The sequence below is a fragment of the Panulirus ornatus genome, chromosome 16 (assembly GCF_036320965.1).
Source record: "Panulirus ornatus isolate Po-2019 chromosome 16, ASM3632096v1, whole genome shotgun sequence".
Lineage (NCBI taxonomy): Eukaryota > Metazoa > Arthropoda > Malacostraca > Decapoda > Palinuridae > Panulirus > Panulirus ornatus.
In genome coordinates, this window is record NC_092239.1 from 34,615,149 (window position 1) to 34,638,126 (window position 22,978).

A 22,978-nucleotide genomic window follows, 5' to 3' on the forward strand; every position below is an offset into this window, starting at 1 on the left:
ATGTAGCCTAACAGAAATATATGTATCCTTTTTTCCCATATTAAGCACAAACTATGGCATTATATTGTACTTTACATGCATAACTGCACCCCTTACATTGCCCCTTCTTAAATTATATATATATATATATATATATATATATATATATATATATATATATATATATATATATATATATATATATATACACTTGATAGCCGTTTCCCGCTTCCCAACGTAACGCCAGAAACACGAAAAAGGCCGCACCCGCTCACATCCATTCTCTGGCTATCAAGTTCAATGCATTGAAACCACACACACACACACACACACACACACACACATATATATATATATATATATATATATATATATATATATATATATATATATATATATATATATATACACACACACACGCGCGCGCGCAATTCTCTGCTTCATGCCTTGTCTCTCATTTCTTAACCATTTTCTTTTTTCGTCTGTTCAAAGATTTACATCGCGTCCCGCTTCCTTTTAAGCTAAGCCGACCTTAATCACTAGCCTAGTGCCTTCCCAGCTCTCTCTCCCTTAACTCACTATCCTTTTTCCATCTGTATAGATCAAGAGGCAGGACATTATTACTGTCCTCCAGCACATGACCACGTCATAGACACCTTGATCTCATCTGTCTTTCCAGTCTGCTTCGATCTTTTTCCCATGGATATTTATAACGAATCACTGTCGTAAATAGCTTATCCTAATGGTGTTTCTTCAGCTCTGATATTGTAAGTTATTCACCAGCTTTGTGTTTGAGGAGGAGACCGAGTCGTTATGGGTTAATGGGGCTCTGACACCATACTAAATACCACCTCTGCTATCACTTGTCCTGCTCGTATGACTTAGAACACTAATATAGGACTATCATCATCAATACTGTATTTCTCTGGTATCTCCTGCTATTACTTCTACCACTACTACTGATCTACAACTACCACTACGTACTACTGTAAGGCTTGGTATCTCCTGCTATTACTTCTACCACTACTACTGATCTACAACTACCACTACGTACTACTGTAAGGCTTGGTATCTACTACTATTACTTCTACCACTACTACTACTGATCTACAACTACCACTACGTGCAACTGTAAGGCTTGGTATCTACTACTATTACTTCTACCACTACTACTACTGATCTACAACTACCAATACGTGCAACTGTAAGGAAGTACAACCATTCAATTTTTCTCATTTGAATAAGACTGTGTCTACAGCCATCATGGTTTTCTTGATATATCCTATACCCACGCTCATCCCACACTACCTACCCTCACGGTAAAAGTTACAACGGTAAAATATCAATCAACTCAAGCAGAAGCTCTTTTTACTCGGCTACTGAAGATTTCCTTTTTTTAACAGAGAGAGAGAGAGAGAGAGAGAGAGAGAGAGAGAGAGAGAGAGAGAGAGAGAGAGAGAGAGAGGTGTTATAAACCGGGAATACACTCCAGGTGCTCCGAGAAACAGTAGCTGCTGGACGGGAATGGGAAATACCCGACATCCGGTGATGACGTCAAATAGCGAGTCATCGTAAAAAAAAAGAAAAAAAAAATGCATACGTGCCTCCCATTCAGTTTACAAGAGACAATATAAACATAAACGTAAATTGATACCTACCTGCTGAAATACGAAGCAATCTATATTTCTTTAAAGTACACACCTTCCAATTCTAAATCACTTTGAGTTTCTTTTTTTAAACTCCCATAGACCGTATCTGGAGAGATATATAGTGGCGACTTCCTTTCGGTTAGTCTGTCAGCGGTTCATTCTTACAGTTGACAGACCATGACAGATGAACTCTCCTCTCCTTCTATTTCCAGAACTGATGTATCTCAGATGGCTCAGGTCCACCTACCTTAGAGTCCGAGAGCTGACATTGACAAATGGCAACACCTCCTCCACCCGCCGCTGCTGCTGCCGGATGGTCGGTAGGCAACGACTCCGTTGGCTGCTGTGTTTTGAGACCTCTGAAAATAAATAGTATACCTTGCACAGTACAGACGTACATTTTGCTTCTGTGTTCCGGAAGCATAAATCCAAATGAGGGGGAACCGGAAAGGATAAATCAGCGGTCCGTGATGCAGACGTGTAAATGCCATGTTTTGGTCTGTGGGTTCAAACCAAGTAGCGATTTTAACGGGGATCTGAAAACCAAGCGAAGTCACACCCTAACACTAAAGCACATCTAATGTTGAGATGAAGAAATGCATTTAACTCCTACGTTACAATATATATATATATATATATATATATATATATATATATATATATATATATGGTAAATAAAAAATATGAGAATGTATATGCAGCTTAAGTTTTGTATATGATGCTGTTGTATTTTTGCTCGTGACTGCGCGTCTACGCGTAGACTCGCGTGAATTTGTCCCAACGTGCGTGTCCTCAATACAAGTGCGTGAGCATGCACGTATGTGGCTACGTCTTGGTAGGTAAGGGAGGTAGTGAGGGCTGGGTGGCAGAGATGGAGCGGCAGGTGGAGGGAGGGAGTGAGGGCTTGGTGGCAGAGAGAGAGAGAGAGAGAGGGAGGAAGGGTGAGGCGGCATGGGAGGGCCGACGGGTACTTGCATGCTCTACCTCAAGGTGACTTACTACACCCACCCACATCTCCACCCCATATATCCCACCCACAGACTCTATGTCCCTCCGCGGAAAGAGAACTAATTAAACCCGGACATATACGTACAGTAACTCATAGTGAGAGCTACTATTTCTAAATCTACTAAAATGAACTTGATTACTATGATGCTGTTATCGTCCATCCGTATCTTTAATCCTAAAGTCTCCTCCCGCCGGGAAAATACTTAAAGAAAAAGGTTTAGGAAAGAGTCAAAGAGGAATAGCGAGCAAGGAAAGAAAACAAGTGTACGAGTGTAGTAAAGCGGGAGCTGAGGCAGTGGCGGCCGGCGTGATCCCGACTGTCTCCTCTACTGAAGAAGTCCAGCGCGGCCGACAGCCCAGCCACTGCCCCTCCCCCCCGATACCCAGGCCTTCGTTCGCTTACCCCAGCCATCGTTCAGCTTCTCGGTAAATCCAATCATTCGACATGATTTTCGAGTCTTCAGTCACTCCAACACGTACGCTATGTTGCATAATATCTAATAAAATAGTTGTAAAAATGAGGCATTCTTAAGGATTCTCAGTAGGAGCTCTGGAGGACGTCTTGTGTTCGACGGGAACGATGTAGTAGAAAAAAGGTCGTATGATAGAGAGCGTTGGTCGCGCAGCGGGGAGGGCGCATTATCATGGGTTGGTGGCGGCGGCGGACGCCATCTGATGCCTCTACCCCAACCACCATCTTCACTTTTTTCCTCGTTACACGAAACGACGAGGCCTAAACCCACCAAAACCTATGTATACTTATGTATTAGTGGTTACATTTCATTCACACCACGAGAGAAAATCCCTCAGAGACAGCGTTTAAGATATAATGGATTTTCTTTTTGCACGATGCATTGTGAAAGTCTGCAAAGACCGATAACACTGCCGCCATGTGGCGATCCCCTGAATGAATAACTTTACTCGCTGTCAAGAGATGGCGTTCTTGATCCAATACATACTATTTTTTTCTCCCGATGTTTCCATACTTACTTGATGATCTACATTCTATGTTCAGGAGGGCGAAAATAAGACACGAAAGGATGATAATAAAAAGAATCTCAAAAGATGGATATAAATAACATACGAAGCCGTAAATGTTTCGGATGCAATATATTTGATTGGTGTGATATAGCTATCTAATGATTTAACTACTGGACGTGGCTGTCATGTATAAGCCAATAAATCATGTATTTTTTTCCTACGTATATCCATGTGTGAGGGTATGTGGCGTGTGTATGATCTGCATTTATATTTTAATGTGTGTCTGTCGTTACAACACTTCTTATAAGTATTGGGATGAAGTCGTTTGTCTGTATATGTTTTGTCTATTGATGCTTAGTATTTATAAATGATAAATCTTTTCAGTGATACGAAGACTCAAAACAAGAAGGGAATGGGGTCCCTCTGTGAGGTGCAAGGAGTTGAAAGGGGTGAGTGGTTGTCAAAAAAGTAACTAGCACAAAACACAAGTTAGAGGCACTGACATAAGTTAGGGAAAATGTGAAACTTAGTTCTTAAGACACAGTTCGCCTCCGGTAGTGCTTTATAGACTCCATGGGATATTTTCATTCACATTTTTTGTCAACATATTAAGTCTCTCCTAGTTATCTGCTACTTCAGCACCTCTTTCTATAACGCAAGTATTAGGATATCTATCAAGCGTATGGACGAGGAAATATTCAGTAAGCTATTCATATCCTACAAAACTAGAACATGTTTCTCAAATCTGGTAACCGCACCTAAAGAAGCACAAAGAGCGGATAGAGAAGTTCCAGAGGAGGGCAACTAAGATGGTATCGGAATTGAGAGAGCTGAGTTATATATATATAAAAAAAAAAAGGTTAAAAGCTTTAAATTTGTCTACCATGGAGACAGTGAGGTGTGGCCAGATCACAACCAGATTGATTACGTAGACGGTGAACAGTTCTTCGAAATATGTGGTTTAACATATACCAGACGACATAACATAAAAAAAAAAAAAAAAATCGTTCAAAAAAGACGTGAAGAAGTGCTTTAATAGCATAAGAGTGGTGGATGAATGGAAAAAGCGTAATGAGGACGTGGTCAATACAGCCAGTGCACAGACGTTTAAAAAGTTGACTTATGTTAGAGTATGTTCTAAGAGATGGGGGCCACACGAGTATAACACTGCACCCCACACTTTCTACATCTCGACCCTTCTACATCCTAAACCTTCATCTTGACCCTTCTACGCTCTAAACCTTCTACACCCAACACCCTTCTATATCTCGACCCTTCTACACCCAACACCTTCTATATCTCGACCCATCTACACCCTAAACCTTCTTCATCTCGACCTTCCTACGCCCCACACCTTCTACATCTCGACCCTTCTACACTCCAACCCTTCACAACCCCACCTGACGACGAGCAGCGCAGCTTGGCAGCAAACAACGTTGGCACCGTCATCCTCGGGGGAGCCCCTGCCTCACCCCACCCCCTCGGGCAGCGAAGGGGGGCGAGACGCCCCATCCCCGAAACCCCACCAACCATCCAACTCCCTTGCCAGTGTACCATCTGCCACGGTGGCGTGTGCGAGTGTGTGTACCATCTGTTCTGGCCAGTCCACAGCTGGTGGGCTTTCCCCACTGAAGTCTAAGAAGAGGAAAGGTGGATAGGCTTCTTTAACGAGTGTCTCAGTAAGAAGGTTTTGTGCTGTGTGAGACCCCCAGCTTGTTCCTGCGCGCGCGCGCACACACACACACACACACACACACACACACGCACACACACACACCACCACCACCAATATATTGCATGACCTAACGTTACCAGCTGCTGCGAAACACTGTTGTACGCTACCGTAGTGTTGCTGGGGGGGAATTGCGTAACCTGAAAGGCTGATACGCATCTGACTTACGTGTTATTAATGTCACACTCTCCCTTCGAACTACACGGTACGACCCTTGAGCACGACAGTAAGACTCTTGGGCACAAATGACGACTCTACGACCCTTGAATACAGAAATACGTTCCCTGCGAACGACGATACGACCCTTGGGCACAAACGTTCACATCCCCTGACGACAGCAATACGACCCTTTGGCCATGATAGGCCAGGATATACAACGTTTCATCTGACTCTGAAGGGCCAGGTCAAAGGCCAAGCCCATCATACCTAAGGGTCGCACTGCTGTAATCCAGGGGTCAACATCTGCATGTACGGCAGAGCCTCACCACAAAATCAATGACAAAAATGAACGTTTTCATTGAAAAGATCGTCTGTACATTATCGGTAATAAGTGACAATCATGGCTATTGTCGACCCTGAATTAAAAGCATTCTTATCCTTCGTTTCTATCGATTAGTTACGTCAGTGCTTGGGAATATATATATATATATATATATATATATATATATATATATATATATATATATATATATATATATATATATATATATATATTGGAAAGGATCACAATTTAGCGCGTGATCAAGATATTCCTATGAGTCCACGGGAACTTATCGTGTTTCATTTTCGCCGTGGACTCATAGGAATATATATATATATATATATATATATAGTTTTTATTATCTATTTTTTTTTTATTTTGCTTTGTCGCTGTCTCCCGCGTTAGCGAGGTAGCGCAAGGAAACAGACGAAAAAATGGCCCAACCCACCCACATATATATATATATATATATATATATATATATATATATATATATATATATATATATATGATAAAGGAAGATCTTCATTCGTATCGTGTTCAAGTGATATGCTCGTTCAGTGCACTTTACACACAGGCGCCCTCCTCTTACAACAATGAAGCCCTCAACTTTACACGGTGACACAAGGGCTCCCTGTCGCACACACACACACACTGTCGCACACACTAAGTTTTATGACGCGTTACGTGAGCCTGCCTGTGACGTGGTGTTACGCCAGACGTGGTCCATCAAGATCATCGCGACGTGCCACAATTGGCAGACAAAGGGACTGCTGTCCCCAAGCGTGACCCCGAGGGCGCAACGGTGTACGGTAATGGTCAGGAATTAACGAAATCGAGGCCTCAGATGGCGAGAAACATCCCAGATAGTAAGGACAAGGCTCTAGCCAGCGAGAACCGAGGCCCTAGCCATTCAAGGGAAAAGTCAACACACGAGTTCAACTTTTCATTCCTGGTCTCATGAACAGATCCCTCTTTTCTCTAGAAAATGGGGAGTGGGTGGGGACCCAGGACACTATGAAGGCCCACAGGAGAAATAACATCGACTCCTTTAGTTGTTCAGAAGTAGAGGTGACTTTCGTACCAGCTAATACGCCCTACATTTACTGCACTACTTACAAGGGGGACAAATGGCACCTCGACCCCTTTCCTGTGAAGCGAGACACTGTACTCAATTGTCCTTAATACACATTCCCTGACGTCAGTGGTCCTTTTTACCTCTCTCTCTCTTATTTCCCCTCTTTCCTCTTTGCCTTTTTATTAGTCTTTTTTTTTTTAAGCCTGATTTATGATAAGGGTAGGAGCCAAAAAGTCTCTAGTTGAAGGTAGGTCAAGGGGAGCAGTGAACGGCCAACGGGGTTACATAAACAGGTACTGGTCGGTGATACCATAGTCCCTCCCCCCTCCTTCCCATACCAATGTGTGTGTGTGTGTGTATACCACCTTCTTTCGCTAAACGACGAGGGAGAAGTAGCGAAACTACAAAATGCATCTGGGTGGAAGAGAAAACCTTGGGAGAGACTCCCTCTTTCCACCGACCTGCGGGGTATCTTCGTCGAGATCTTACCTGTAAAGCAGGGCTAGCGCGTAGCGCTCACCGTAGATAGATAGATAGATAGATAGATAGATAGATAGAGAGAGAGAGAGAGAGAGAGAGAGAGAGAGAGAGAGAGAGAGAGAGAGAGAGAGAGAGAGAGAGAGAGAGAGAGGTAGTTGTTTATACAATCAACCCTCTCCGTATTTGTTGTGTAAACAGAAAACAGCTGACTCCCAGAAGCCCCCGGAGGTTGGGAGTGGGGTGGGGTGGGGTTGTGAATGTTTACCCTCTCCCTCTTCTGCTTGGCTCTGGACACGTAAACGGATACAGCCAACCCAACCGGAGTGATCGTACTAAGATAATCAGAGGGATACAGGCAACGCTACTATACATCTGTTATCTTCCGTAACAATCGAACCACACGGATACAGTCGACACTATCATAAAGGGGGGGTAGGTTATCTCTACAGCACCTCAGTCAAACTACATTACTCGCTATCTCTGCAGCAAGATAACTAAACAAGCACAGCCAACCCTAGATGTTATTTCTGTGGCGACCTATTCAAACCACTACGGTTGCTATCTCTGCAGCGAGAGATAACTCGACAGATACAGCCAACCCTACTGTACTGAACACCTCTGTAACGAGAAGACAATCACCGATCGCTTCCATTTTGGTACTCGACATACGACGTGATATTTCCATAAGTGATTCACCACCTCTCCTACAGTCGACACCATCAGTCTTTGATGATCACAAGGGGAAAGGACCGGCGCTATAAAGAATCGAATTCCACTTACACATACACCGACAGTATCCGATTTCACTCACACACACACACACACACACACGTACGCAGTATCTCTACAAAGGGATCCAACGCAATTCCAATAGCAATAAAACGTCAGGTAACTAAGAGGGAAGGACAGGGATTGCTTGTAAAGATGCCTACCCCGTAGCGTGCATTCCACGTTGCTTTAAATGCAATCGCGTGCCTCTCGGTCGCTCAAGACGAAGAGAACGTGCCACTGAGGTCAGTGCGGGCGATGCAGTGGGACCGTCTGTCGTAAATCTCCTCACTCGGGTTTGTTTATATATCGTCTGGCACACACGGTGAGGTGTGGCCAGAGAGAGAGAGAGAGAGAGAGAGAGAGAGAGAGAGAGAGAGAGAGAGAGAGAGAGAGAGAGAGAGAGAGAGAGAGAGCGTGTCCCAGGTCCTCTTTGTCCACACGCCAGTGAGTTAGGAGTGCGCTTGGCTTACGTCGTGATCTGTAGACACTGAGGGGCGCGGTTGTTCCTTCCTCTCTGAGAGAGAGAGAGAGGGAGAGAGAGAGAGAGAGAGAGAGAGAGAGAGAGAGAGAGAGAGAGAGAGAGAGAGAGAGAGAGAGAGAAACCCTAACATAACGCAGGCTCTCTCAACCCAGTCAACGTAAATTCCCTCAGCTTGTGTGTCCAGTATTTCATAATGTTATTCACACTCGCACGGCAGCTTTTGAATTAGCGTCCGTCATCTCACACGCTCGCGTCACTGTGGGACTCCGTGTCATCTCCATTCGCACTCCATCTTGCACGTTATCAAACGCTTCTTATCTACCACGGCCAGCGTTCTCGACTCCTTCATCAACCGCATCTGTCCATCTCTATCGTAGTTTATATCCTCCTCGTGCATCCACCAGGGGGTGTCTGGTTACATCATCTTACATGGCTTTCGTCCACTATCCATTTCAATTCACCCCACACACACACAACTTCCAATTCCCAACTCCGTTTTCTAAATCCTATCACACCATGGGAGTTATCTGTGTCTCGTGCTCTTATAGTCTACCAATTTGTGGCAATGAAAGTCATATGTTTACATAAAGCTTTTTGGAACAAGCACTGTTTTCTGAAACGATTAACAGTCATTACACATGATGAAACGACCCTTCAAGACACAACAAGCAATCATCCTCATTTAGACCCGTATCCACTGTCTTAGTTTATCGTTATGTGTACCTCGTGTTCAGTATCATTTAGCTTCAACTGTTGCCTCGGATGTACACTTGACTTTCTTCCTCGCATATCACATATAAAGAGGGAGGATATGGGATATATCTATATAGGTATATACATAATTTGCCAAGAATCTGAGAAATGCTGATAGCTTACTCAGAAGCTGAGTTCTTTTAAGCTTACACTGACATCATCCTGCTCCTTCTTCCTCTTATACTTACATCATCCTGCACTTTCATCATCCTTCACATTCAGTACCTAATAAGTTAATCATCCTCTTCATCGTATACTTTCGTAGCCTCCTCATCAAACTCTCTAGTAAAATAAAGCAGTATTCATATTTTCATACAGATGGCATGAGGGATATTTTTTCTTTTTTTACATCATTTATACTTTTGTGTAAATAACCAACCAATTTGTGTCAATAATTACAATACATTTTCTTCTCTTGCAGGTTCGGGAGAGAGAGAGAGAGAGAGAGAGAGAGAGAGAGAGAGAGAGAGAGAGAGAGAGAGAGAGAGAGAGAGAGAGAGCGTAACCTGATGCCCGAAGCAATAAGAGGTTTGTGCGAGGAAGAGAAAACGCCTCTGAGTGAAGAGGAGCGTCGCACAATCAGCACCTGCAGTTGCAGATAGCAGTCGCGAAGGTGTGTGAGTGAGTCAATGAACAATAATGGAACAATAACATAAAATCAAGAGGGATACAGAAACATCCTCAGCCATCTATGGCCTGAGCTAACACTGAGGGGTCATGGAGACCACTCCAGTCAGGTCATTCGCATGACCTAAAACGGGCCATCAGAGGGAAGACATGGACGTGTTTTGACCCGGGCCATACGCCTCGACGGTTCTTTTGATAGCGCCTGACTCATTTTCCCTCCTGTCCTTGAAGAGGAACTCGAGGTTTCTTCACCCAGGTTCGATCCCCACCCTACAATGTACATGAGTACGAGAGCCAACCTCGACTACTGGTCCACGGACAACTGCTGTGTTCGCTGGTCGCTGAGGACGGGAGCCTGTGCGATTGGAGTCTTCTCCCTGGTATGTGGTGGTGATCTGCTACGCGTGTGTGTGTGTGTGGCACAACAATGACACCTTGTCGGCTGACCCTGACACCACTTTTACCTTGTTGGCTTGGGCCCCTCCCTGGCATCACTGACGTCTTGCTGGCCTCCCTTCCTCCCTCCCCCTTGAAGCCACTACTGTCTCGCAACCCTTAACTGCCAGCGACACTCTATGTGCAGTGTATGCCTCTCGTGTATAGATGGAACTCCCATATGATACACTCAATTTCTATGACGACTTGGTGGTAATGACACATCTAAACCTGCTCACGCCTCTGGCTATCCTCCCCCTTGAGCATGACGGTACGACCCTTCAGCCAACGGCACGACCCCTGGTCAAAGGTCAGACCGTACATACGCAAGGGTCGCACCATTGTCCTCTTAGATCCAATACCTACAGTTCCACAGTACTTACCATGCAGTGGAGGTTCCTGTAGTAACCATCTTTGGGAATGGTATTTCTGGCATATTCAGTGCTTTAGCCATCTTGCTGTTTGAATCTTGCTGTATCTTGCCAGCACCAGCAGTAGAAGTAGTAGTAGTAGTAGTAGTAGTAGTAGTAGTAGTAGTAGTAGTAGTAGTAGTAGTAGTAGCAGCAGCAGCAGTAGTAGTAATAGTAGTAGTAGTAGTAGTAGTAGTAGTAGTAGTAGTAGTAGTAGTAGTAGTAGTAGTAGTAGTAGTAGTAGTAGCAGCAGCAGCAGCAGCAGTAGTAACTTACCCTTGCTCAACTTCCCTGTATTGTCATCAAGTTTATCTTCTTTCACGTGGTTTAACTAATTTTCAGAGTGGCGAGATCTTACATTTCTCAAAATCCACCACTTCATTAACCACTACTCTACTCTGTCCACCACCACAGTCTACAACAATCACCACAACACTCTCAACACCATCAATTTCCCTGCTTTCACACATACGATCTGCCAATTACAACCGCTGATGACAAATTACAAATTACAAATTAAACCCGACGAGATTTTCCCCTATGGAATTTCTAGGTATCTAAACTGTTCATAACCAATGGTGTTAGGCATTTATATTGCTCATAACCACTAGTGTTGGGCATTTATATTGTTCACAACCACTGGTGTTAAGAATTTATATTGTTCATACCCACTGCTTGGGCATTTATATTGTTTATAACCGCTGGTGTTAGGCATTTACATTGTTCATAACCACTGGTGTTAGGCATTCATATCATTCATAACCACTGGTGTTAGACATTTATATTATTCATAACCACTGGTGCTAGGCATCTATATCGTTCATAACCACAGGTGCTAGGCATTTATAATGTTCATAACCACTGGTGTTAGGCATTCATATTGTTCATAACCACTAGTGTTAGGCATTTATATTGTTTATATATACTGGTGTTGGGCATTTATGTTGCTCAAAACCATTGGTTTGGGCATTTATGATGTGCATACCACTGGCGTTTTAAAGTTATTTCAAAAGGGAAATGACAATCTATATTCATGAACTACACAGGTGATCCATTCTCTCTCTCTCTCTCTCTCTCTCTCTCTCTCTCTCTCTCTCTCTCTCTCTCTCTCTCTCTCTCTCTCTCTCTCTCTCTCTCTCGAGTACAGCAGCTGTCAGTATATCTATATCTAACAGGGATCTCCTGTTATCACTTAGGTGTGGCAATCTGTAATGATGTCTGCGGGAGTCCTGATGTTGGTCCAGTGTCCTATACCCCCAGAGGCCAACCTCACCAACCACGTCGTCCTCGAAGCCAGCGACACCGCAACCGCCGCCAACCTCACCAACCACATTGTCCTCGAAGCCAGCGACACTATCACAACCAAAGACCTCACCAACCACGTCGTCCTCGAAGCCAATGACATGACTACAACGAGCAACCTCACCGACGATGTCGTCCTCGAAGCCAGCGACACTCCCACAACCACAGACCTCACCAACCACGTCGTCCTCGAAGCCAGTGACATAACTACAACTGGCAACCTCACTGACGACGTCGTCCTCGAAGATAACGACACCATAACAACCGCCAACCCCACCAACCACGTCGACCTCGAAGCCAACACCACCACAGCCACAACCGCTAACCCCACCAACTACGTCGACCTCGAAGCCAACACCACCACAGCCACAGCAGTCAACCTCACCAACCACGTCGACCTCGAAGCCAACACCACCACAGCCACAGCAGTCGACCCCACGAATCACGTCGCTGCAGAACCCAAACACACCCACGTTCCCTCCCCACACACATTCCCGACCAACCAGGAGAAATCAGGCATCATCACCTTCGCTGAGGAGAGTGGTGGCTGTGTGAGCGAAGCTGTGGGCAGCAGCAATAGTAGCAGCACTAGCAGCAACAGCAGCAGCAGTAACAGCAGCAGCAGCAGCACCTTCAGCTGCCCCTGGCTGCCTGAGCCAGAAACAGAGATTCTGGGCGTCAAAGATAAAGGCACACGTAAGTGGGACTCGACCCTACCAGTATGTGTTGTGTGGGTTCATTTACCTTCCTCGTTCTGTATTTCTCTCCTTAGGTCACACCCGTCTACTTTTTCTCCTGTCTTTCTGCTAAGCTTTTCAAACTCTCTCTCTCTCTCTACGCTAAGCTATTCAAATCTTTCCCCACGCTAAGCTTCTCTAAACCACTAGCACACACTAACTTTTACGTGTCCGACAGCTTCTGTTATCACAGACAACGTCGAAAATGGACCCAGTGGTAGGATGCTCTTACCTAATGGGAGACCGTAGGAGAATCCTACTTCCCTAATCTACTGAGATGGGCAGAGAGCAGTGAAGGAGGAGAAAGACTAAAACTAGATTAATTAAGGGATAAATACAAATAATGATGCGAATTACTCTGGTTACAGGATAGCATCGGAATGTTTACTAAAAACCTAAAATCAAATATATGACGAAAAACATACGACTAAAAAAATAAATAAGGGTATAGAGACCAACAAATAAAAAAAAACAGAGTAGAAGCTGTATGTCTGTGGGTACAGCGTGTGTTGGAGACAGACTTGGTCAAACAGTGCAAAAAGGACAGGAGCTTAAGACGCTAAGCTGGGCCGGCAGAGTAAGACAAATGACCGCAACGGTCAAGATCACAAAGCTACAACTGTGCTGTTTTTGCGAGGCTGAGCCTGGGATGCCGCCCTGCTGCACACCATTCGCACTGCTGCACTGTGTGTGTGAGAGAGAGAGAGAGAGAGAGAGAGAGAGAGAGAGAGAGAGAGAGAGAGAGAGAGAGAGAGAGAGAGAGAGAGAGAGAGAGAGAGAGACTGGATGGCAAGTGTCTTGCTCATGTAAAAATAGAAGTAAGACATTGGCTAATGAACAACACTTAACGATGCTTTCCCCGTCAGTCAAGGGGTCGCTGAAACCCGAGATATATATGGCAAGACGGTAAGCGGACGTGATCGTGTTTACCCCAGACGACAATTTGAATTCATTTCGTCTGTCGATGTTTTGGCCTTGGAGAAAACAAGCGCACAGTACCCTCTGGAACCTTGGCTCTTGGGGGGAGATGAGTCACTTGATTCTCAACGCCATACATATATCTCTCCCTGGCAGGGCTTTGTTGGCTAGGAGGCAAGTTGTGAGGAATGAGGAGGTGCTGGCGAGATAGGGTAAATGAGGGCCCCCTACTCAAAAGTGCCAGACGACGCACACACACGACACAGTTGTCCTCACTCATAATGAGAATGAATGGGAGGGAAAAATATGAGTGTGATGAACTCGGCGTGACGAAATGGGGCTCTGCCGCTTGTCACTAGGAGGAAACGGGCCTTAAGTCTTGCCAACATAAAGACGCGGGGGAAATAGTGTGGTGGCTTTACTCTCGCACGAACCAGGAAGGCTTGGCTAGTAGATTAGAGGTATATTATATTCGTTGTTTATATGCAGAATATAAATTCTAAAAGCAGAAACTGAAGGTCAAATTCTAATTAGAGAAAAAAAAAATTGCAATGAAATGAGGAACTGGTTAACGCTTTCCTATCCGGCGGGGTGAGTGTCCATTAGGTTATCTCTGTGGCGATTCGTCTACTCTAGAAATCAATAATTAATGTCTGATACCCTTGAGGGTAATATACCATATATATATATATATATATACAATACAGCCCGCTTTTTTCTTGTCACCCGTCGCTATATATTTCACTCTGGAGAGGGTACGAGAGAGCGTGTGCAAGACAAGGCCGAAGATCCTGACAAGCGTTCTGTCAAGCGGCCAAGCGTAGGACGATCATGTGTCGCTTGCCCGCTGGTTCATCGTGGGCCAAGACCTACCCACCTACGCTCTGCTTGGCTTTGTTCTACGAACGAACCAACATCAAATATATAACAGTTAAGTTTTTGAACGAATGAGAAAGAGATTGGCCAATGAGAGTTTGTTTATCTGTTTGGTACGTTGCTTATTTGCGCTTGGGGGGAAGGGGGTGGGCCTATCAACTCCCGGTGGGTCATTAAGGCTGTCAGTAACCAGTTAAAGACCATTCAAAATAACCCCAGGTTCGTACCGGCTCTCACTGTGCATACGACCTTTCGTTAATTCCTGGTTACAATGTGGGCCTTACGCACACCAACTACAAAGGTCATTAACATACCGTCAACGTGTTGCAGTCCATCATTCATCGTCCTTACAATGTATTAATCTACAGTTCATTAATACTGTTCACTGATGACTACATAGCGTGTTCACTCAATTCTTTTTGACTGATGGATTGAAGAGGTGAGTCTGCCTAAAAGTGCAAGGAAAAAAAAATAATTCACTATTATAGTGTTCGTCCATAATTTCAAAGCTGTTGCTTCTGCATTTAGAAAGCTAATATATATATATATATATATATATATATATATATATATATATATATATATATATATATATATATATATATATATATATATAATATATATATATATATATATATATATATATATATATATATATATATATATATATATATATATATATATATATTACGTAGATCTTAATTAGGCTTTAATCGGAAGTTCTATACATAATTTCATTGGATTTAATGTTTTAGATAAATTACTTATATAGATGCCCAAAGCATGATAAATTTGGGACCTCTTATTACATTCTATATATATTGTTGTCTATCTGCACTTTCAGGACTTTTAAGTGCATTTGTAGTAATCTTTTTTTTTTTTTTTGATACTTCTTTTACTCTTATTTACTTATGCATATCTAAAAAGAACCCCTTAAATATCAAAACTTAAGTTTACCCTTAATATTTCGTTTTTTCTGTTAAATGAGAAGGATAACTATCATAGCTTTTCAATGGTATAAACGCCTAACATATGTTGACATATGAAAGCTTACTACAAACGTAATTTTAACTTTCTTGTGGATCCCTCATCTACTGACGCCTTTCATACGGTACTCGTGACTCCCTGAGCCTTTCTACCTTCAGTGCTTATTCTTTCTCTACTCCCTGTAGCTCACATCTACCCGTGACTTGCGGCAGTTAGCTGTAATCTTGCATAACATAGCTCAGTATTGATTTAGTGTGGGTTACTGACCCGTCCTGTGCTGTGCTTGTATCTATGTGCTGAATACATGTGGTCCTCAGCCTAACTCTATAGCCTATCCCATATCCATCTATATTTGTATTTCTGTAAACGCAAACCTGGGAAGTGCCTGTAATGCGCAAATACTATAGCTTCTGGGCTAGGAAATATGCAGGTTAAACTAACAAGCTACTTCCTTCGACCTTAAGGCGGTTAAGCTCAAAAGCTAACTCCATACTTAAGCTAAGCAAACACGCTAACGCCTTCGTTCTGATGGCGGTTAAACTAACGAACTCGTTGGTTTTACAGTGATGCTGGTGGCTGGAATCTTCGTTACATATAGCAGTATCTACTGTATCCTCTCCTTCTCCGTTGTCCTGGGAACCATTAAGGTAAGGCACGTTAAAACAGACTAAAGAATATAGTTACTTTTATATATAAAGGTTCTACGACCTTTTGATGCAATAAGAGGGAAACAATGCAATTTAGTGGATTTCATATAAACATGTGTAAATACAACACATTTTGAGACGATCCTTTTCTGTGGTGTACTGCTTAGCGTTCCTGACCGCGACTCATACGCGGGCCGCCCAAGGTTGAGTGCATGGGTTCGATTCTTGGTGGCGGCAGTTGGTCCACAGTCAACCCAGCTGTTCATCCACCCCTCGGGGTTGGTCGATAGAATGGGTACCTAGCTCAGGCTAGTGTGTGTGTGTGTGTGTGTGTGTGTATACACACACACACACACACACACACACACACACACACATATATATATATATATATATATATATATATATATATATATATATATATATATATACATTTTTTTTTTTTTTTTTTCAAACTATTCGCCATTTCCCGCGTTAGCGAGGTAGCGTTAAGAACAGAGAACTGGGCCACTGAGGGAATATCCTCACCTGGCCCCCTTCTCTGTTCCTTCTTTTGGAAAATTAAAAAAAATTGAGAGGGGAGGATTTCCAGCCCCCCGCTCCCTCCCCTTTTAGTCGCCTTCTACGACACGCAGGGAATACGTGGGAAGTATTCTTTCTCCCCTATCCCCAGGGATAATATATATACATATATATATATATATATATATATATATATATATATATATATATATATATATATATATATATATATATATATATATATATATATATATATATATATATATATATATATGCCCGTGCCGTCTCAGCTAACATGAAAAAGAAACAAAACTTGAACCATTTCACCGCACCCTCGTCAGATCTCTCGATCAAACGGCGCTTGCTATCATACCTCTCTTTGACACTGTCATTCCTTACACGATCAGTCCGTATTACACCGCATACCATCCTCGGGCATTCCATTCCCAACACAGCCATCCTCTTCTTTCCTTTACATACATTCAGGCCCTCATGGTTCACGTGTCCATACAACACCGTCGGGGTTACTACACCTTCTTCTACCATGTGACTCGCTTCAGCCCGCGTGGTCCCATCCGCTGCCAAGTCCACTTCTGGGTAATCTAAAACGATCCTGTTCCTCTAATTTCCCATCACACTTACACTTTCACTCAAACTATCCTTTTCCAACACCCTGCTGCACTTCGGTAATTCACTTTTGTTTACATGAACTCTCAAACTTTCCCTTCTGACATTTTTTCCAGTTTTCTTTTACCTGTGTCTGAGGTCAAACACCTTAGTTGTGTCACCCGCTAACATCAACCTAATCACCCCCTTAACCCCCACCCCCAAGCATACAGTAGACCCATCCCTCTCTCTACAAGACCCTCGCATTAACTTCCCTTACCACCCAATCTATGAACAACCGTAAACCACTCTCCCTCCTCCCTTCCTGCTCGCACTTAAGCCTTGCTCTCTCGGTAAAATCCAACTCCTCACTGCATTTAGTAGCTGTCCTCCCACACCACGGATCTGCAGCAACTTCCTCAAAGCATCTCTTTCAACATCCTCAGACGCTTTGCCCAGATCCACAAACACTACTCATTGATTCCTCTCTTTCTCTGAGAATTCCTCATGTCAAGTCTTGAAGGCAGACACCAGGTCCACATATCCTCTACCACCCCTGAAGCCACACTGACCCTCCTCAGTCAGGTGTTCTGTGTATGGCACCATCCTCTCAATCACCTCTCTCCCTCAAACCATACCAGGTATACTCAACACTTTCACTGTTGTCTCCCTTGCCTTTATAAAGGGGTACTATGCACGTATATTCACTCCTCAGGCCTCACCTTGGGCCATACAAACGCTGAATATCCTGTTTAACCAAACAACACTGTCACCTCTTCTTTTGGCATATCAAGATGCAGTCTCACCCTCTCCTGCCCCTTTGCCTCACTTCATCTTATGCAAGGCTTGCACAACCTCTCACTCCGCACACCACCTTGATTTAAACACACCATGTTCACCTACCTGTCTACCACAGCCAACAGTCCTTTTAAATACTCACACCATCTCTTCCTCACATCTTTACCTATTTTTCATGTTAGCCGAGACGGCTATATATATATATATATATATATATATATATATATATATATATATATATATATATGTATATATGGTATGTATATTTGCGTGTGTGGACGTATGTATATACATGGGTATGGGGGGGGGGGTTGGGCCATTTCCTTCGTCTGTTTCCTTGTGCTACCTCGCAAACGCGGGAGACAGCGACAAAGTATAATAAAAATAATAAATATATATATATATATATATATATATATATATATATATATATATATATATATATATATATATATATATATTTCTTTTTTCTTTCATACTATTCGCCATTTCCCGCGATAGCGAGGTAGCGTTAAGAACAGAGGACTGGGCCTTTGAGGGAATATCCTCACCTGGCCCCCTTCTCTGTTCCTTCTTTTGGAAAAAAAAAAAAAAAAAAAACGAGAGGGGAGGATTTCCAGCACCCCGCTCCCTTCCCTTTCAGTCGCCTTCCACGACACGCAGGGAATACGTGGAAAGTATTCTTTCTCCCCTATCCCTAGGGATAATATATATATATATATATATATATATATATATATATATATATATATATATATATATATATATATATATATATATATATATATATATATATATATGTCTGAGCCAGATACCCATTTTATCGACAAACCCTTAGGGATGGATGAACAGCTGGGTTGACTGTGGGCCGACTGCTGCAATCAGGATTCGTACCTATGCGCTTGAGCCTGAGTGGCCTGTGAATGCATCACGGTCAGGAATGCTAACCTGTGCTCCACGGGAGTCCATACCTATTGCTAGCTATCCCTCCAATTTCCTCTCGTGTTCTCCACTCGCTATTCACCTCCCTCTATAACATTTTCTTCATCTCTTAAGTTTATCATGACTCATCCATGTCTCATCTGCTCTCTTTTTCGGCTCTTGCATCTTGCTCTTGACAACCTGCCACTTCCTCTTATACACCTCCCAATCGTTTAGACTCCCTCCATGTGCCGTCCGATAACCTTCCTCTCTTCACTCACTAGTGACTTAACTTCCTCATTCCACCACGCTACATTTTCTCATAATTCCGCTTGCCACACACTTCACCCGCACATTTAAGGAATGTTTCCCAGAATCTATTCGACTCCCCCTTGTTCCTTTTATTTTCATTCGATTCCATTCTTCGCTCAGTCTCCTTTGAATGTATGTGTGTGTGTGTGTGTGTGTGTGTGTGTAAAATCGACCCTTACATGAGTGCGTCATACATCAGATATACAATGGAAGCTTCAACGAAAACAGGTGTCCGATACATCAACAATTGCCCCATGCCCCGCCTTCAACATAAACACGCGATAATATTTGGCCCCCGCGCTAGGGCGATGATACGCAGAGCTAAAATTGTTGGGAGAGGCGGGCCGGCACACGATGGCAGGGCAAGTCGACATGTGTTTACAACTTTGACACATTGTGGAGGGTAGTGAGCGTGGCTCCCGGCCAAGGAACAGTTTTAGAATCCTGTGTTTACAGAAAGAACTTGCCTTAAATGCTCATTGTAAATGTCATCACTGTAAAAGGTTCCACATACAATCTATGTTAAGACTACGGCTTCCCATGGATGTCCCCATGAGCTGGAATAGGAATATAAACTCCATATAATCTGGGTTTAGGGACCAAGGTAATAAGTATCATTTCAAAAGTATGTGGTTTACTGTAAGTTCCTTCTGGTTAGGGAATCGTAACAGTTTACTTCACAAGTTGAAGACAGTATTTAGTCTTGAATATATAAGAAAAAAAAATCGTATAGTTAATAAAAGTTTTCGAGTTCATAATACTGACTTGTTTGTTGTTACTCCGGCAGGGATCAGTGCATCTTCTCCAGGGCTGGGTCGCCTTCACCAGCTTCCATAACATTCTTATCCTAGTCTTCCTCCTGGTGCCCTTACCCTTCACCACGCTGCCCCACCTCCTGCTCTCCATCACGCACTTCGTCGCCTCGCTATACATGTGGGCGGTCGTCAAGTCCTACATGCACACGCTCAAGGTGGAGAAGAAAAAGGTTGTGATACCCGATGATGCCATTACGGACTTCAGCGTCGACGGGGTGGACGTGACTGAGATCCCTGTGGAAGTTTGACGATCACAGGCGAAACTAAGAGACCCTCTTAATTTATTCTTTCATACACATTTATTTTCCATCACTGGGCTTTACGGCGCAGACGCATTTACTGTACATCACTGGACTTTACATCACAAGTCTCAGTACTGATAAAAGTCGCTCCGCTGATTCGCTTGATTTTTCTGTAGATCATGGCGAAATATTTGTTCAGATTCGTTAAAACGATTAAAATATAGACTTTGGAAAGTCCTGCCAAACTCCAAATTAATTTCATCAAATCATCTGTAACATTAGCATTACAGCAACAAAACATTTTCAGAGGTTTACATTCACAAATGTCACTTCTAACAACGAATTGTGCAAAATACATTTATCATGTAATATCATCATACAACAGGCACGCAATCTGTTATGGATCAATTTCTTATGTGTTAGGTTAGGATGTGCTGTATATACTGTATCATTAAGAATTATGTTATGCATTTCATGTATTTACATTCTATATCAGTAACAAAACCGCTCAAAGTTATTTTTCCTTCGTTATGCGTACTAAATTATTCCGATGAAGAATAATCACTATATTTGAATAATTTTGGTGAATGTTACTGACACTGGTTATGTCAAGTTGTCATCACAATAAGACAATTTGATATAGATAAAAACTTGTAAGCAATGTACCAGTAGCGATGACGTAGGGTTCACAATATGGAAGGTAGGACATGTGTGAAGAGTTAGCCTATTACACCAGAGATAAGAACATAGAAGTACAGCGGCTATTAAGAAATGTATGGACAAATAATTCCATCGTCTGTCACATATCAATCAGGAGAGCATCTTGTCTATAATATGTGTTCACAAGTAACATCAAGAAGTCCCTTCTGCAAATAAGCAGTTATTCACTAAGCTACTTAAAAGTGTTCGATTTCATACACCATAAAAAAGCCAAGAAACTATTCTAAAACAATTTTTGAAAATGCTCGATGTTTGCATACAGAAAAACATTAAATATACACAGTCAGTAAAAATGGGGACAGTAAATATGTCGCATATCAAACATGGTGCCAAAGATATGCAAAGAATCTTATAAATAGACTAGGCAAACTGTGCAAGTATAATGAACAGAAATAACTTACCCTGGCCATTTAATGATATGTATTAACTGTATCATAAATGCTAACATGACACTGCTTGATTATAGACATGCAACCACCTCATTGTGAATCCAAAGTTCTTACATTATATGATTATAGACATCCATCTGTCTCATGGTGACGCTAAGGTACTAACATGATAACATTATGTGATTACAGACGTGTCTGTCTCACGGTGATGCCATACCCCAAATGCCAACAGTATATGACTTTAGCAATTTTTTAGCAATTTACATGAAAATTAACTGTGTAAATAAATGTCTTGTTACAGATAAAAATTATATTAAGTGAACATAACTTTTATTAAATGTGTCCAACAAATAAAATATGAATATGAGTATGAATAGGTCGTGTCAAATGGCACAAAATGCAGATAAGCAAGAATGATTATAAGTCCAACTTAAGTTATTTTTAGATTCTTTGTGGACTCTAGCAAGACCACCACTATGGAAGACCTTCGTTAGCGTGTGTTTTTACCAAATAAGTTTGGTCCAAAATATGACCATAATTTAATGGAAGATTTTTTTTTATTATTTTCAGAAAAAAATAAACTTTTTCATCACTTGATTTCACAGCTTTTCGTATATTTCTTTTGCGTATCATCTTCAGGTGATTCTGCGGGCCACCGATGTCTCTCAGCTTCTAAAGAAAAATGCCTCCTTCCCTCTAAATCAGGATCGAGATAGCCATACATGAGGAATGCTTTTTTTTTCTTTCTTTGCTCGAGCCATGTTGTCTCTTATATTACAATCAGTTCAGATAATCATGTTTTACAACCTCTCGAAACGAAGTAAATTTGAAGAAAGTTAGATAACAAGAAGTGTCACGTTCAAATATGTATATTCAACGTAAGGTAACAAGTTTAAAGTGGTACGCTTCTATGTAAGCAGGGCCTACGTACTCCAAATACAATAGTCTGTCCTAGTAAACTTCGTTTTCTCTTATATGCCAAGGGATTCGAAGCAGGAGACGCCCAGTGAACCCCAAACCATTACTGAGCAACTGTCTTTGTGCTTATTTTGCAAAACAAACCCCGATACTTTGTAGAAAGTTCAAAAAGAACTTTCACATATGCAACACAGGGGCACAAATACATAAATTACTTACTCTAAGGCTAGCTTTCAATCATATGCACACTAAGCAAGCGAATTTAAATCAGATAAGTGCATGTATTGGAAACATGAAATCATAGATATTGAAAAATATACGTATTTCAGCATCAGTATATCAGTAGGTTTAAAAGAACCTATCGTCTCATGTTAGAAAACTATTTGTTCAGTACAAGGAAATT

At 42.4% G+C, this 22,978-nt stretch overlaps 1 protein-coding gene across 2 annotated transcripts; it reads left to right on the plus strand.

Moving 5' to 3' along the window:
• The first annotated feature begins 5,160 nt into the window (after nt 1–5,160).
• Nucleotides 5,161–21,976, plus strand: LOC139754239 (uncharacterized). Of its 2 annotated transcripts, none has more exons than XM_071671554.1 (5): nt 5,161–5,296; nt 9,815–10,400; nt 12,062–12,863; nt 16,250–16,332; nt 20,279–21,976. In XM_071671554.1, exons 2-5 carry the CDS (start codon nt 10,296–10,298, stop codon nt 20,552–20,554), a joined length of 1,266 nt encoding a protein of 421 aa, XP_071527655.1. In that variant the 5' UTR covers nt 5,161–5,296; nt 9,815–10,295; the 3' UTR covers nt 20,555–21,976. The 2 variants fall into 2 exon arrangements, with proteins under 2 accessions (XP_071527655.1, XP_071527656.1); XM_071671555.1 differs by having other exon boundaries at nt 5,165–5,267.
• Nucleotides 21,977–22,978: the final 1,002 nt, after the last annotated feature.

Coding starts and splice junctions, on each gene's coding strand:
- LOC139754239 (XM_071671554.1), top strand. CDS start 10,296: ATGTACATGAGTACGAGAGCCAACCTCGACTACTGGTCCACGGACAAC. Junction 12,864..16,249: donor CGTCAAAGATAAAGGCACAC/GTAAGTGGGACT, acceptor TTGGTTTTACAG/TGATGCTGGTGGCTGGAATC. Junction 16,333..20,278: donor TTGTCCTGGGAACCATTAAG/GTAAGGCACGTT, acceptor TTACTCCGGCAG/GGATCAGTGCATCTTCTCCA.